General features: G+C 36.9%; 1 protein-coding gene across 2 annotated transcripts in view; it reads left to right on the forward strand.

Moving 5' to 3' along the window:
• LOC132609881 (uncharacterized) overlaps positions 1-17751 on the forward strand; it is a 56800-nt gene extending 39049 nt beyond the window's left edge. The window contains exons 1-16 of one of the 2 annotated variants that reach the window (XM_060324072.1): positions 8351-8711; positions 10253-10652; positions 10872-10997; positions 11512-11616; positions 12458-12747; positions 12876-13189; positions 14018-14058; positions 14147-14215; positions 14304-14404; positions 15105-15183; positions 15295-15393; positions 15478-15546; positions 16114-16163; positions 16961-17042; positions 17129-17223; positions 17323-17751. In XM_060324072.1, coding sequence (XP_060180055.1) covers positions 8581-8711; positions 10253-10652; positions 10872-10997; positions 11512-11616; positions 12458-12747; positions 12876-13189; positions 14018-14058; positions 14147-14215; positions 14304-14404; positions 15105-15183; positions 15295-15393; positions 15478-15546; positions 16114-16163; positions 16961-17042; positions 17129-17223; positions 17323-17428 — 2157 coding nt within the window. In that variant the 5' untranslated portion in view covers positions 8351-8580 and the 3' untranslated portion in view covers positions 17429-17751. Of the gene's footprint in view, positions 1-8350; positions 8712-10252; positions 10653-10871; positions 10998-11511; positions 11617-12457; positions 12748-12875; positions 13190-14017; positions 14059-14146; positions 14216-14303; positions 14405-15104; positions 15184-15294; positions 15394-15477; positions 15547-16113; positions 16164-16960; positions 17043-17128; positions 17224-17322 lie in introns of those variants that run through there. The other variant, XM_060324073.1, reaches the window with a different exon arrangement.
• The last annotated feature ends 411 nt before the right edge of the window (positions 17752-18162 follow it).

The raw sequence follows: 18162 nt of genomic DNA on the forward strand, positions 1-18162 counted from the left end.
CCTATTGGTTGTAAATAGGTGTTCAAGGTAAAGTATAAATCATCAGGAGAGGTGGAGAGATATAGGGCCAGACTAGTGGCTGAGGGTTATAGTCAACAAAAAGGGTTAGATTATTTTGAGACCTTCTCTCCTGTAGCAAAGATGGTCACAGTCAGAGTTGTTGTTAACTTGGCTGCCTCTTCTGCTTGGTATGTGTTTTAGATGGATGTGCACAATGCATTTCTCTAAGGTGATCTGATAGAAGATGTTTATACGCACATTCCTGATGGCTTTACAAGCCAAGGGGAGTCTCAGAGGAAAGTGGGCAAACATCACAAATCATTGTATGGTCTAAAACAGGCCCCTAGGTAATGGAATTTGAAGTTGACTGAAGCTCTGACAGATATGGGGTTTGTACAATCTCGCTATGATTATTCATTGTTTACTCAACAGAAAAATGGTGCTATTCTGATTATATTAGTCTATGTAGAAGACCTACTAGGAACTGGTAGTAATCTAAGACTGATTGAACAAGTGAGAAAAGATCTCCAAGCCAGGTTCAAGATGAAGGATTTGGGTGAATTGAAGTTCTTTCTAGGAATAGAATTTGCCAGGTTTGAAAAAGGGATTCATTTGTGCCAACGAAAGTATGCACTTGAGTTAGTATCAGAATTGGGGATAACTGATTGCAAGCCATCTAACACACATCTTGAATTCAATCACAAAATCACCTCAGTTGAGTATGACACTTTTTTTCAATCTGAAGTAGCTAAGCATGATGCATAACAGTCTGATCAACTATCAGAGAATTGTTGGTAGACTGCTATACTTAACCATGACAAGACCTGATCTAGCCTTTGTGGTTCAGGTTCTAAGACAACATATACACGCACCTAAAAGCTCTCATATGGAAGCTGCTAAGAAGGTGGTTATATATATCAAGGGAGCTGCTGGTCTTGGTCTGTTTATGCCCTCAGATGGTGACATGAAGTTAACTGCATATTGTGACTCAGATTGGGGCTCATGTGTTGAGACTGGAAAGTCAGTTACAGGATATGTGGTGAAACTTGGAGGTTGTTATATCCCGTATTTTTATACGTCGAGTTATTCCCAAGAGAATCGACTCAAGTTAAAGACGGGATCATTTTCGGGCACGAAATAGAAATCTTTAATTTCCGGTCTCTATTAGAAAATGAATTGTTTATAAATTTTACTTAGTGTAAAAATATTAATGGAAAGTTGGGATTAATTTACCATGATTAGATTATTAAGTGGGGATTAAAATTTAATTATTCATTAAACAAGTCACTAGTGCACTAAGTGGGCCCCACCAAGACATGTGGCCAAATTTAATTGACTCAAGCCTTGAGTGGGACACTTGTCACTCTTAGGGGCTGCTTATATAAGGGAAAAATATGCACTAAGGAACCATTTATCATCTTCAACATTACAAGAAAAGAAAAACCCTAGAGATAGAGAGAGGTGCTCACGGCTATGGTGGAAAAAAAATTCAAGTTCACCAAGCTTGATTCAAATTAATTTTCCATGGTGTTTTAAATCAAATGGAGGTCTATGGGAACGTGAATTGGTCCTTGAGAGAAGCAAGAGTGGTCGTTAATTGAAGCCATTAAATTCAGCAAATTAAGGAACCAATTTGCTAAGGTAAGAGTTGATCATTTTCTATATGTTTTAGGATGAAATTGCATGTGTTGTGGATGGTTTGAACGTGTTATGGTGAGTAGAAATGAAAGAAAAATTTGAAATTATGTATCTTGATGTTGAAGCATGGTTGAAGCCACAAAATTATATAGCTTGATGTTGAAACATAGTTGTAACTTGGTAACATGAATTGTACGAATGTTGGAATGTTGTTGAAATGTTGTTGAATGCCATAGGGGCTGTTTTTAATTAAAATTTGATGGACTGATTTGAATTAATATTTTGGTTGTTGTAATCATGGATTATGTGATGAGAATGAAGGAATTTAATGGTTAGAGTTGGAGTTAAAATTGTTGTGGGTTGTTGTAAGAATTATAGAGATAATAATGTGGTTTACTTGCATATGAATAGATGATGTGGTGTCGTGTGGCTACTGTTGTATTTCCCTGAAATTTACTGAAAAGATTGCATGAAATAAGGCATAAGAAGTGTATATGGGCTGCTTGGTGTATTGTAGGTGTTCGTTAGAATTTCGGGCATCGTTATGTTATAGTTGGGGGCTGTTTTGATATGTAGTTGTTCTTGTTGAAATAAAAGAATTGAAGATATGGTTGTGTCCATATGTTATTGTTGGTATTTCTGTGTCAACAGGAGAGCAATTGGAAATTTGGATAGGCGAATATATAGGGGAAATGCTGCCAAAATTTCTGTAGACAAGCACTAGTTAGAATTGAATTTCTAAGTACTTGTAGCTAATGTTTGGTAATTAATGACGTTCTTGTAGATCTTGGGGAGCCCGAAACTTAAGTTGGAATTAGCTTAGGAGGCGAGCGAGGTATGTAAAGCCTAACCTTTCTTTCTTTTGGCTTGGTCTTTATGAAATGAGCATTCGACGTATATGTATAATTTCACGAAAATCCTATCCTTAGAGACACTAAGATGGCCAATGTTTTTTACTCCCATAAGCTATTCCATATGGTTTGATACGTAATTATGATGTTCGAAGTTCTAGTTGATATGTTTCCGAATGTTGTTCGAAAAATATTTGATATGGTTAAAGTCTTGGATACATATTTTGATAGGTAGATATGATTCTAAAGGCTCCATTTGATTTGCTCCATAGCGATAGTTGAAAGTTCCCTAATATGAATGTTACTTGGATTTCCAAAATGACTTCTGAAGCGCTTTTAGAAGGTTCTGTAATTCAAAAGCTCGTAACTTTCGCATACTAATTCCGATTGACCCGAAACTTGTTTCTGAGCCTTCGAATGACGGTAAATATATTTGTCCATCGAGTTTTGAAATTAATTAATTTATTTATTTATATGCATATGGTCTACTCACTACTCCGCTCGTGCATACTACTATTACATCGTTCGCCGGGTCCCGGGCCGGTTTTGTTATCGTGCGCACTATGTTATATTCGGCAGTATGATGTGTTACGGTTCCCGAGTCCCTTGCCATGGGGCCGGGTACCGCTGATATATATACGACGTTATGATGTGTTATGGCATATGATGTGTTATGATGTTGTGATATGTTATGATGATACGATATGTTCGGGATTGTACGGAGATTTGAAACCTTCTGGAGTATGATGTGTTGTGGCGCCAGCATCGGAGTGGCGACCACGTTCCTGAGCCTTATGCATGATTTTTATTTTCAGAACAGGCTTTGATATACTGATTCTGTATTCATTTTCCATACTTCTGATTTCAGTTATGATTCGGATTACTGTATTTCATGCTTTACATACTCAGTACATATTTCGTACTGACCCCCTTTCTTCGGGGGCTGCGTTTCATGCCCGCAGGTACAAACGTTCGTTTTGGTGACCCGCCAGCTTAGTATACATATTCTGCTACTTTGGAGTGCTCCTTTTGTTTCTGGAGCCCACATTCTGGTATAGACTTTTCCATTGTATATATGTATGTATATATATGACTATTTGGGGTACGGCGGGGCCCTGTCCCGTCATATGTTTCTGTTGTGGTTTGTAGAGGCCTATTGATGTATATGCGGGTCATGGGTCGTGTTTGTTCGATTATGTCCGTGACTTATGCCTTAAGCGGTCCTGTTTGCTATTATGGCCAAAACGGCCCATATGTTTGTGTATGTATGTATATTCGGGCGATGTGTATTCCGCCAGCCCATCGGCTTTTGTATGATATTTCTGTTACAGGTGACCGCTTAAGATGACGTCTGTTTTCAGTATCTGTACAAAATAACGTATGTTAAATTTGAATAAGTCTTTGATATGTCGATTTGATAAGCGAATGGGTTTGGGTGTCCAATTAGGACACTAGTCACGGTCCACGGGGCTGGGTCATGACAGAGGTGCACTGGTATCTTGGAAATCCAAGAAACAACAAACAGTTTCCAAGAGTTCTGCAGAAGCTGAATTTAGAAGTATGGCTTCTACTGTTGGTGAAATCACATGGTTGAATGGGCTGTTTAAAGAACTGAGCTTGAAGTTAATGTTACCAATAACTCTATTTTTGTGATAGCAAGACTGCTATACAGATTGCTGCTCATCCTATCTTCCATGAAAGGACCAAACATATTGACATAGACTGTCACTTTGTAAGGGAAAAAATTCAAGAAGGACTTATACAAACTCAACACATTGGAACAAAAGAACAACTTGTAGATTTGCTCACAAAAGCCTTGTGCAGACCACAACATGAATATCTTGTATGCAAGCTTGGAATGAAAAGCCTGTTTTCTTCCATCAGCTTAAGGGGGAGTGTAGAAGGTTGTGGGACTAATGATGCAATAACTTATAGTTAGAGGAGTTAGGTGAAAATAGTTAGTTGTACACGATTAGTTAGTGAATATATATATATATATATATATATATATATCCCTGTACTTTACATTTAGTTCATATTCAATAATAAAGCATTTTTCTCTAAACTCTTTTCTCCTCTCTTCCTTGTGATAACTGATTCTTCCATGACTGAATTATCTCAACAAAAATGCACTCATAGAGCGTGAAGGGGTGAAGAGAATATAACACATCGGTGACACACGAGAATCCTGAGCTCTTTATAAGGCTTGGACAATCCTCCTCCCTTTGAGCTAACTTTTGGAGTGTGAGTTAGGCCCAAAGCCTAATTTGACACTTGTTTCATGCAAGTTTAATGAAGTGAAAAGTGTAATCATGCAATTTAGGTGCCGTTTGGCCATAAATATCAAAAATAAATTCACTTTTTTTTGGAATTTTTGAAGTTGAAGTTGGAGTTGGAGTTGCGTTTGGCCATAGTTTTTGAAATTGTAGTTTTTGGTGAAATGTAGTTGTAAAAAAGTGAAGAAAGTGATTTTTTTTTTAAAAACAAGTTTTTCTTGTTTTTGGTATTCCGGAATATTCCGAATATTTATGGCCAAACGCCCAAAAGTTAAAAAAGTGAAAAAAAATTCCGGAAAAAAGTGAATAATTTTTATGGCCAAACGGCTACTTAATGTATACAAATGAAGTTTGCTAAATCAGCTTTTCGTGGAAGGAGGATAATTGTTGGAATTTACTCTGGTGAAGTTCTTATAAATATAATTAACTTGATGTGCTGCAATTTGCAACAGGAAGAATTGGGATGTCTCAGAACTACTACGATTCAAAGGTTCACCGAGAAGTGAGAGAAATTTTTCCTTACTGTGAGTATTTGAGACACACATGCGGTACCCTTTACTACTGAAAATTCAGCCATAGAGTTCTTGCAACTTAATAAACGATCAGAATAAAGCAAAACGTATGTGCATTATTTACTCCCTTCCCTCAAGTTAGGCGATATGTACAATTTTTCATACCTAACATGGAAACAATTGATGATCATTGTGCCCTACCAAGTTCCTTAGTAAGCAAATCAACTTGTTGGTCAGAAGAGGCTAGGCATAGTGCATTGACAAGACCCTGCTCAATCTTCTTTTGGATAAAATGCCAATCAATGTTCTTGTGTTTAGTATATTCATGGAATATTGAAATTTCTGCAATATGCATTAAAGACTTACTAACACACTAAAGAAGAATTGAAAAAATCAGTTGTAAACCCAATTCTCTAAGTAGGCCAATGATCAAATGACTTCAACAATAGTGGAGGCTAGGCCCTATATTTTCAGCCTCGCCTGAACTTTTGAAAATGGTAGTTCGCTTCTTGAATTTTCGAGGAAAAAAAAAATCTCAGCTTAACCAAAATAACTAGTCACATACTTTTTAGTGTTGGGCATGGTGCCCATCATCATCATAAAATATTGCTACAGAAGTAGAATTGTGAGATGACAGCAAAATACGAAGTCCCAGAGATTGTTTGATATATCATATATCTCACACATAATGTCATATCTAGTAGTTCTAAGACAGAGTAGTCTACCAATCAATCTATGATATTCACCTAGATAATCAAATTTTTTATCTTCTATACCATATTCAGTGGTAGTCAATTTCAGATAACCTCATATTTGCTATAAGCTCTAAGGACACCCTTGTGATCCAAGGGAAATTGGATGTAGATACCATATTGGTACACGAACCAGTATAAATATACTTTGTGCCTTTTAGTTTCTGCACTCCGCACTCTTCTTTATTTTTGCTTCTTTAATTTTACAATAGCTTTGAAGTTACACTAACAATTTACTTGCAGAGAATTTTCAAATTAGTTGGGCATCGGACTCCTCGTTCTATTCCACCAAGGGAGCCCTCCCTCACAGCTTCTTTTCTCATTTTTCATAATAGTATTGGCATATCTCGTTGAATCAGTCTTTTTCGCCACATCGCGTATAAATCGAACCCCCTCGCTTCGTTCCTTGACTTCTTTTCTCAGTCAAGCTTCCTTGTTCCTTAGTGAGGGTCCTTAGTAATCGTTTACGGTGGGTGGGTAAGCTGGCGGGGACCCCATCTTCTTAAAATCTTAAATTCGCCTCTAGTGGCAAACACCCACTTGCCCCACAAAAAACCAATTTAAAAAACTCCAATTTTAAAGTCAAGAATTGAACAATATTCAAAAACTGAAAATTTTACCAGTAAATGGCCACCTCCATCAGAATCCACATGCTCATTTCTCTCCTTCACCACCACCACCACCACTACAACTGCCCCCACCGCCTCCAACCGCCATGCGTGGTGGAGCCGGTAACGAGTCAAACCCGTGTTTATATTGAGTCTTGGTCAAACTATTTTATCTTCACTGATACTTGAACAATTATAACATCATCCAATAATTGAGTTGTTTGTATTCTTCAATAACAACTAAGGGTAAAATGGACATAATTGTTAAGGGTAAAATGGACAAAAGTTATTTTAAAATTCTTAAAAGGCAAATAATTTGAAACAACAATTTTAAAATCAAGAACACTGGCAGACACCCACTTGACCACAAAAAACCAATATAAAACCTCAATTTAATCAAGAATTGAACAATATCCAAATAAAAAAAAAAAGTTAATAGACTGTGAATATGGATTCAAATGAAAAATTAATGGATTCGAGTGAAATGGGTTTTTGTGTTCCTGGAGCTCTCTTTTCTGGTAGTAGGTACAGGAATGTGTTCAATTATATCGACTAGTCAAAAATTTATTTTTTGATGAATCAAAGAGCTTATATTTATTTTACCAATTCTACCCTTTTCTTGACTTATATACGCTTCTATCTCAAATTATCCTCTTTTACATGCTCGTTGAAAAACATTAATTAGGAAGTTTGTTTTTTACTGTTTACCCTTCATTGTTCTTGAACAGTTATAACATTAACAACAACTTCTAAGGATAAAATGAAAAATGATAATTAATGTTATCTTACACTTTCAAAACAACAAATAATTTGAGATCAGGGGAGGATCTAGGGCCCCCGAGGGTGTTCACCCGAACACCCTTGGTAAAATATTACACTGTATATATAAAGTCTTTTTTCACTTTTTATGTACATATATAGATTTTGAATACCCTGAAAACAAAAAAAGAGGTTGATTTAATAGTTTAGGGTGTTCAAAATTTCAAATTCAAATTCTAATCACTATATTTTTCTTTTTTCGAACCCTCTCAATGAAAATTCTAAATTTATCATTGCTTGAAACTGCTATTTTTAAAAAACACGTCACATAATTTGAGATGGAGAGAACAATTATCATTAAAAACTCACCACACCAGTTGACGAAGGCTGATGCCTGATAGCTTCACTTGGCCCGCCAATGACACGTGGCAGATACCCACTTGCCCCCAAAAAAACAATAAAAGTGCCCCTATTTTAAAATCAAGAACACGTGGCAGACATCCATTTGACCACAAAAAAACAATTAAAAACCTCAAATTTTAAATGAAGAATTGAACAATATCCAAATACAAAACAAAAACAAAAAAAGTTAATGGCAACTCACATGCTCATTTCTCCCCACCCACCACCACCACCACCAACACTATCACCGCCTCCAGCCGCCATGCATAGTGGAGCCGGCGACGAGTAATCAAACCCGGGTTTATACCGAGTCTTGGTCAAATGATTCTACTCACTTAAACACTAACTACTAAAGTAAAATGTAAAAAATAATTAATTTTATCTTAAATTTCTAAAACAACAAACAATTTGATACAACAATCATCAGAAAACACGACAAATAATTTGTGATAGGAAAGAGTCAATTCTCATCATTAAAAATGTTTAAACCCCACCACCCCAGTTGACAATATCTAACAGCTTCACTTGGCTGACAAACTACACGTGTCAGACACCCACTTGACCACAAGAAACAATTAAAAACCTCAATTTTTAAATCAAGAATTGAAGCAATATCCAAATAATGACAACCCAAATGCTCATTTCTCACCACTGCCTCCGGCCGCCAAGCACGGTGGAGCCGCCGACAAGTCAAATACTTTGGTTAAGCGTTTCTCTTCACTTGAATCGAGTCATAAGGAACTTTTAGAACAGTTCAACTTGCTATTACAAGAGAGAAATTAATGGATTCAAATGAAATGGGATTTTGTATTCCTGGTTTTTTTAATACTGGTAGTCCGTACAAGAATGTGTTGAATTGTATGGGTCATGCACTTCATGTTAGTAAAGCTGTTACAGGGGAAATTATCTACTGGTAAGTAAAAAAAAATTTTATTTTTTTATTTTTTTAAACTTTGAATTTGGAAGTGAAATTACTGAGTGATGTTTGATTTGAGTTGGTCTTTGTTGATATTTTGAGTTTTTATGACTTGGTAAATTGAAGTTGACTTGAGCTAGATTTACTTTGAAAAATTGCTTCTTTTTCTGTTTAAATGCCATCAATTGGTTATGTGTGAAGGAATGGATTTAGAGGATTTGTATAGCTAACTACAAGAAGAGGCATATCTAGGATTTAAACTTATGAGTTCAATTTTTAGCACTAAAGTTTAAGATTTGTATAGGATTTGATTTATTTTTCTTGAAAAAACAAGGCTTTGAATGTGACTGCCTAGCTCTAATTATGTTTGAAAAGCTGAATTAGTCGTTTGGAGTTAGTGATCATGCGATTCATTGCTTATAAGATGGCTGATGCTTAGTGGGATTTGTCTGGAGATTGCATTTTTCCAGTTTTGAACACTGGAAGAATCATATTCTTGCGATAACCTTTATAGCTGCTAAGACTAACTTCATCAGTTAACGTTGTGTCGTTGATCAAATTTTCCTATTCAAAGTTATGTTAGTAAGTAGTAAATCAATTAGGCACCACTATTGATTGTACTTTTACTCTTTCGCATTTACTACTTCAGCTAAAGACTAGTTTGAGTTAAGTTAGGATGTTGTTACATAAGGTCCGAGAAGAGGTAAGTGTGGGACTTTGAGAAAACTAATTTGCTTTAAAAGACAGATTTAAAATGATATTGGAATGGAATGGGCTTGATATCGAAATATATTTAGAGGGTCCATTTCATCAACCCCCTACTGGTTTGAGGCTGAGGCATAGTTGATTGATTTAGTGACTCCTGCCAAACATTATTAGGAATTAAATTAAACAGATCTCTGCTAGTGCCGTCTTTTAGTCCTTTTTTTATATCGTGATGTCCAGGTCAGCTTGCATGCACCTCGATTAATTTCATGGGATACCTACTTTCTCCCATCAGCAACATGTACCAGGTAACTCTGTCTATCAAGGCTTAGACAGATAGGAAGAAATCACCTAGTGTTTTTGTCACCTAAGACCTCATGGTTCTTCTACCATTTCATTGACCACTAGGCCACAACCTTGTCTTGACACTTATCATATCCGCAAACAAGTGGCCGCATCTCTTGGGTTGAGAACTATTAGGTCTCAAGTTCAATTCCCAATATTTTTTCAATACTAATAACTACTCATGATGTGCGCACCCAAGGGTGTGGTTTAGTGGTCAATGAAGTGAGTTGAGAACTATGAGGTCTTAGGTTCAGTTCCCAGCAGAGACAAAAAACACTGGGTGCTTTCTTCCCATCTGTCCCAGCCATGGTGGACAGAGTTACGTGGTACCTGTTGCTGGTGGGAGGTAGCAGGTATCCCGTGAAATTAGTCGAGGTGCGCGCAAGCTGGACCGGACACCACGATTATTAAAAAAAAAAAAAAAAGAACTCTAGGTGCTCTTGTCTGTTGTGAATTGCATATGACACGAGGAAGTTTTTCTCTTGCAGGAACCGATCTGCTGAAAGACTTTATGGTTATAAAGAGCATGAAGTACTTGGACAGATTACCACTGAATTTCTTATCTGTGAAGACTATCATCAACTGGCTAGGATTGCCAGGGAAAGATTGAGCTGTGGACAATCATGGTCGGGTCTGTTTCCTTGTAAGAAGAGGTCAGGTCAGATATTTATGGCAATGATGACGAAAAGCCCGTTGTATGAGGATGGTGAGCTTTTTGGTATTATCACTGTTTCAAACGACGCAGCTTCATTCATTAATGTAAACTCAAAGGACACAAGTAGTACTCATGAGGAGGATAATGATCATCAACCTGGTGCACGAGGAATAAATTTCAAAAGGATTCAGTGGAATCAACGACCACAAATCGCATCATCTGTTTCGAATCTGGTGCTTATTATCGTGTTATCGTTGTGCTTCATGAACAATCACTACGAAAAAACTAGAATTAGCTACGAACTTCGTCGCTAATCCGTTTCTAAATAGGATTAGTGACGGATTTTGCTGTTTAGCTACAAAATTTGTTCGTCGCTAGTTCTTGTTTGATTAGTAGTGAATTTAGTCTAACTTTCTGAATAATTATCCCTAGTTTTTTCCTGATTTTTTCAGGCCTCGAAAGTTTTCTCACTGAAGCGTGGAGAAGATGCATGTGATACCTCTGCAGATGTGGGGCACAGGGATGAGTCTGAGTTAGACACCAAAGAAGGGAAATCACTGAAGCCACCCAGAGCACCTGTAAGTAGAGGTGACAAAATTAGCTCATGAAAAAATGGCCCGCCCATCCCGATCAAGTTTGGGCTGGTCATTAACCCGCTCATTTATTAGCTCAGCCCATTTTAGCCAACCTATTTCAGCCCATGCAATAACCGGGCTGATATGTAGCCCAAATTGACCCATAGATACCTTGTCAAAATATTTTCAAAAAGACTTTTTCTTTTATTTGATATGTTATACATAGCCATAATAAAGAGAAAAAATAACTTTTTGTTAGGTATTTAAAATTTTATAAAAGAACAAATAAAGAAATTAAAATTTAGTAAGAATTGGGCTGGTTGGATTATGACTTGCTTTTGAGCCCATTTTAGTCCAACCGATTTCAGCTCATGTAACTTTAGGCGACTCATTGACCCGCTCAAAAATCCAGCCTAACTCGCCCATTTGACACCCCTACCTGTAAGTGTGAGGTAGTTGGTTTGCTTGCTTCTCATTGATTGAAAGGACATTTTATGAGGTAATATTATCATTTCAGGCGACGCGGCTGAGTTTCAGTTTGCTCGGTGGGAAGAATAGAGCTAATGCAGAGAGCTCTGAGAAGGATGAATCTACATTTGACATCGCTCAGCCTTCCAAAATTGTAATTTCCTGATTCTTTATATGTCTGGAGTATTGTTCTATTTGATGTCGCTCTCTTCCTTCTTGGCTTTATTAATTTCTTTGAAAAGATTAGCTGGCAATTGCCTTCATGGTCTTGTATACCGCTTATTTGTGCCAATAATTATCTGATAAGGTTTATTAGAGTAGTCATGGAAGGATCTAGATGAAGTTCTAGAACCGATCGTAAACCTTCTGTGACAAGGAGTGATACTGAAACCAAACACCTTCCTCTGTTCAAATCTGTTTGTCTTAGTTTGACTCAGCACACAGTTTAAGAAAATAAAAGAAGACTTTTGAATCTTGTAGTCTTAAACTAAAGATGTGTGTAATGTACCAAAATGCCCTTTGAATCTTGTGGTCTTAAATATGGCTGTAGGATGTTGGGTGTAAAGAGTTACTAAATTTAGAGACAGACATTTTTTTCTGAAATAGACTAAAACTATAAAGGAAAGTAAGACAAACAAATTGAAACAGAGGTGGAGAGGGGGGAGGATAAGAGGTGTTCAGCGTAGAGATGGGTTCAGAATTCTAAAAAAATGTAGCTTACTAGGTTCTTGATAAATTATTTATACATATTAAGTGAATTTCGTAACAAAAATACAGGATATTGACTAAAATTACTGGGTTCTGCCGAGCCCGTAGCTTTCTCTTGGAAAACTGAATGCTGTTGGGGCCTTGGGGTTCACTTGAACTAAGCAAAACTGGGGAGAAATTAGAAGTTAAAGAGAAGAATTTAGGTCCAAATAAGAGTTTTTGATAATTATATGCTATATGTTTAAAGCTGGATGTTTTTTCTAATGACTAGTTTGCAACAATTGTAGGCAGCAAAGGTTATGTCAAAGCTGAATATTGCAGGATTTGGGCACCTTGGTAAAGAGAAGGGTCAGCATAATGGGGGTGACGATACTCCTGTTCATGAGAATGTAGCTGAACCACATTCCCCAACAGCACCCGATTCTACGGAAAAATGTTGTCACTTTGTTGATGCACAACCTCGCCTTCAGAGAAACCAGAAAGGCACTTGTTGTGATCCAGGAATAATGTGTGCCCCTACAACTGGTCATGGTGTTGTAGAGGGTCCTGATGGACGGGGGCGGATCCAAAACTTTAGGTACGGGTTCCCGGAAACCAGTTGCTTTTGCTCATACTCTATCTATGTACTAAAAATTCCATAAAAAATTTATAAATATTTGATTGTGCACCCAGTTATCATTATAGATTAATTTGAGATTGTTATAGGAACCCATATACTTCAAATCCTGGATCCGCCTTTGCCAACGCCAATGAATTTTTCGAGGCAGTTGAAGTTCATGAAGAGATTCCAGGAACATTTATGAATAATGAAGAGCTTAAGAGACAGTTTGAGAATTCAAAATCGTCAGGGGCGGAAAATTCACTGCAGCAGCTTTTGGAGTACCACCAATCACCACAGTCAGTGGGGAGCACCGACAGCCATGGAAATTCATCAAATAAAATTGAGAATGAGTCGAGCCTGATAGTAGATTGTGAAATTTTATGGGAAGATATTAGCCTAAAGGAGGAAATTGGACGAGGTAAAGTAGAGTGATCTCGCCATTATTTACATATGGATCTTTGTTCTTTTGAGCTAATGTACCATTGGACAAAATTTTATTCAAGGAGTAGTTCCTTCGTTGATCGTTCGTACTAGGGGTGGAAAATTAGCCTATGAGAACATGTCCGCCGCCCAACCCGTTCAGTCCATCTTAAAATTGGGCTGAAATGTTGCCCAAATTGACCCATGAGAAATCTTGTCAAAATATTTTCAAAAAGACGTTTTTTTGTTTGATATGTTATATATAGCCACAATGAAGAAAAAATAGTTTATTATGTACTTCAAAAATTATAAAAGAACAAACAAAGAAATTAAACCTTAGTAAGAATTGGTCGAGTTGGTCACTTCTTAGCCAATTTAAGCCCAACTCAATTCAGCCTAAGTAACTGTGACCCACCCGTTTATTAACTTAGCCCATTTTTGATCCGCCCAAATCTGCTAGAAGGGCAGAAATTGTTACCTGAAACTGGTAAAATAGGGCCTAGTTTACTCGTTGCATAAATCATTATATAATGCCGAGCCTTTTATCATTTATCAAGTACAAAAACATTTAAGGGCAGAAATTGTTACCTGAATTTGGTACAATTCATGTATATATATCCACCCATGTGGTACTTCATTCTTCTATATATATAAGATCCATATGTATAGATATCATCTTCTACATCCAGAAAGCAGTATGCTTTGGAAGAAGCATGGTGCCTAGTTTAGTCTTTGCATGTATCATTATGTAATGCCAAGCCTTTTATCAAGTACAAAAACATTTAAGTTTTTGAAATTCTCACTGACCTCAATATCTTTCCTTTAGGTTCATATGGTGTTGTGTATCATGGAATCTGGAATGGATCGGTACTCCTCTAGTTCCCAAGTTTTTGTTTATGTTCTGAAGGTTACTAAATAGTATATAAATTCTTAATTCTCTCAAAGTTTTCTTTAGGATGTTGCTGTTAAGGTTTACTTTGCGAATCAATGCAGCGAGGAAACATTGCTCGATTATAAAAAGGAGGTATGTGATACCAGCAGCAAAATGGATACTGCCATACTGCCTTGATAGAACAAAATTTTCTTAATGTACTTTCAACCATGCTTTTCAGGTTGAAATAATGAAAAGACTCAGACATCCTAACGTGTTGCTATTCATGGGGGCCGTATTTTCTCAAGAAAAACCTGCCATCGTAACAGAGTTTTTACCCAGGTATTGAACTGAGCTACTCCCCCGGGGGAGAATGCCATGGAAAAGTTTAAATGACAAAAATGGTCCCTTATCTTTGGTGGTAGGTTCAAAATAGTCCCTTAAGTATCACCTGAGCTATTTTGGTCCTTTAAGTTTGTCAAAAGTGAGCACTTTTGGTATGCGTCAGATATTTATCAAACTTTGATTGTTAATTTAATCGAAACTGGAAAATAAAAAATATTTGACGGGAACTCACATTTGGAACGTATAGTTTTTGCAGTTTATGTTATTTTTGGTCTATTTCAAGAATCTGGTGCAACTTTTTGAGGTGCAATTTCTGGAATTTTCTCGTCTGTCTTTTTTAGTCTGGTGTAGTCTTTTATGTTGCGTTTCTGTAATTTTCACAGAAATTTCCGGTCTTCCTGGTTAATTTTTTTTCCACAGTCCTGATCAAAATTGAAGAATCAGAGTTTGGTAAATATCTGATGGTGACCAAAAGTGGACACCTTTGGAAAACTTAAAGGACCAAAAGTGCTCACTGTTGACAAACTTAGGGATCAAAACTGCTCATGTGATACTTCAGGGACTATTTTGAACCTACTACCAAAGATAAGAGACCATTTTCTCATAAAACTGGACTGACAAACGGCAGATGATTGGCCACTCCGTCCAGTTTGATTTTTAAATAATAATTTGACAACATTCTCATCATGTCCTTCAGGGGAAGTCTTTTCAAAACACTACATGGAAATAGTCAGCCATTAGACTTCAGACGGCGTCTTAGGATGGCCCTCGATGTGGTGTGGTTTCTACTTGGACTCATCAATTTTCTTCTCTAATATGTTTTCAGTGTGAAACTTGACCTAGTAAAAAAGTCGTGGTGTTTCTCACACTCGTTTAATTGACTTCAGGCAAGAGGTATGAATTATTTGCATCGCCGAAACCCACCTATTGTACATAGAGACCTGAAATCTTCAAACTTGCTTGTTGATAAAAGTTGGACCGTCAAGGTACTGATTGCTAAATGGATGCTTCAAATTTTTCTGAGTGAAAGCCCTTTTAGTTAATATAAGTATGACATTTTTTCTCTTCAGGTTGGAGATTTTGGTCTATCAAGATTTAGGGATGCAACTTTTTTAACAACAAAATCTGGGCGAGGGACAGTAAGCATCTTAACTTCGTTTTTTCCCTTTTCTCTGGTCGCATCATATATAGCTGACTTCTTAAAAATATGAATATTAAAAAAAAAAAAAAAAAAAAAAAAAAGGGCAGCCTGGTGCACAAAGCATCCCGCGAAAGCAGGGTCTAGGGAAGGGCCGTACTACAAGGGGGTGTGATGTAGACAGCATCAAATATGGATATTATCCATATAATATCCATATTATCCACTGAAAATGGATATCTAGATGGATAATGTGGCTAACCATATTATCAATACCTATTTGTCTGCTTCTTATCTTTCATGAGTTTTTGCTTTTTGAGTGTCTAAGCTTATTTTGGCTTTTAGCTTATGTTCTCACCTTACTATTCCTAAAATCATGGATAATATGGATATCCATATCATCCGTCAGTTAACCCATTTTTTATCCATGTTAAATATGGACGGGTAGGATATTTTATCCATTTTTGTTTAACCCGTTTTCGACCCGCCCATGTCCGATCAGCCCCGACCATTTGCCACTCCTACTTATGCCTTTACCTGTCTGTTTTCTTTTTCTTGATCACTGCAGCCCCAGTGGATGGCTCCTGAAGTACTTCGAAATGAACCTTCAACAGAAAAGTAAGTTCCCAAAACCTTGCATTAAATATTTCTGTGTCCGTTAATTTGGGTAGGTGACTAGGTGGATGGTTGAGACTCATTTGCTTGAGCCCTTGCTCCTTTGTGCCTTTTTTCCCCAAGGAACAAGTTCAATAATAGGAAGACAATGATAGAACTGCGGGAACCATTTTATCCCTAAAGAGTAGCAGTGTTTGTTTCCTGGTGCCAAATGTTGTTTACTATGCAAGAATTCTTTTCTCTTTTTGTGTGTGGATATATTTATATTGCTGTACATTCTACTATCAATTACAACTAATAGCTTGCCGGAAATTGGTCAACATTGAGGGTGTGTTTGGTATGGAGGAAAATACTTTTCAATTTTCCCATGTTTGGTTGGTCAAAATTTTCGGAAAACATTTCCGTAGGAAAACAAGTTCCTTAAAAATGAGGAAAATGACTTCTTAATAGTAGGGAAAACAAGTTCCACAAATGACATGACATATTGATTGTCTCATCCTCACCTCCACCAAGCTCCACCCCACCCCACCCTACCCTCATAGCCCCCATCCCCACCACCCCCACACCCCTATCCCCAACTCTTATAGTGTTTGCCTACATTAGATACAAATGCTTTTGGGATAATATTTTCTGCTTACGTACCAAACACAAGAAAAGATGTAAGAAAACCACTTAATTTTCAGTTTGCAAGAAAACATTTTCCGTGGACATTTTCCTTCATACCAAACACACCCTGAGCTTTCTTTTCCTGGAATGGAATTGGGATAGCTTTCTAACGGAGTTCTTCCACTGTCGCACAGATCTGATGTCTTTAGTTTCGGAGTGATCCTATGGGAGTTAATGACTGAATCTATTCCATGGAGCAACCTTAATTCTGTCCAGGTGAATCTCTTCTTAGTTCTTAACTCTCTGGCCAGGTTTTCGTCTTAGTAATTACAATTGGAACCAATGGATATTTCCCTTTAAAGGTTGTAGGAGTTGTTGGATTTATGGATCGTAGATTGGAAATTCCTGAGAATCTTGATACTCGAGTTTCTGCAATTATCAATGATTGTTGGCAAAGGTACTCGTTCTCTCATTTTTGTTTCCGTTTGATGTTATCATCAAAGTATGCAAACATGAACTCGAACTAAACCTCGTTTTCTTCGATAAATACAAACAGCAATCCAGCACTCCGTCCATCGTTCGAAGACATAATCCAAAGGACGACAGACATAATTCTCCCGTTTACAGGATTGACGGCAGCTAGGAAGAACACAGGGACATAATATCAAACACAAATCGACAGGAATCGGGTTACTACTCCAGATAATAATTCATAGGAATCCCTAGTGAATGTGAATGAGAAAATACATAAGGCACGACAGTCTACAGCTTTCTTTCTTTCTCTCTGACATTGTTTTCTTGTTCTAAGGTTTAGGCTAATGTTTTCCATTTACCCGGATAGTGTAGGGGTGTTGTTAGAAGCATATATGTTGGAATCCCTAGTCTTTTAGAATATAGGGAGTAGGCAATTACACTCTGTAGATAGGTAAACCTTTGTTTTTTTTATGTATGTATACCATATGTTGAATCCACTTTGATTTCTTCATGTGTTTACTTAGTTTTATTTTGATTTTTCTTAGTGAAAATTTTAGCTTTGCCACTACATGTAGGCAAGTTCTATGGGAGTAGACTTGACCATTTCTTCGGCCATGTGAACTGAGAATATTTCGGCTGGGAGAGTAGAACCTGGGAGTTACCTGTTTAATAAATGACCCTTTATATATTTTTCTTGTAATTTATGGATTTTTAGATCAAGGTCTAAAGATTCTTTTTGAGTAAATTAAATTTTTTATAGTACAACGTAAGGATACAATCTAAAAATTGTAAATGTTACACGACAATCTAGTTTTCTTTATCTATAAGGTTTTAGGTAATATACCAACAAACATTAGACACGTGTATTGTCGGGAAGATTATTCTCAATCTTGATTGGTCGGGTCAATAGATTTTCAATACT

The sequence above is a fragment of the Lycium barbarum genome, chromosome 9 (genome assembly GCF_019175385.1).
Source record: "Lycium barbarum isolate Lr01 chromosome 9, ASM1917538v2, whole genome shotgun sequence".
Classification (NCBI taxonomy): Eukaryota; Viridiplantae; Streptophyta; class Magnoliopsida; order Solanales; family Solanaceae; genus Lycium; species Lycium barbarum.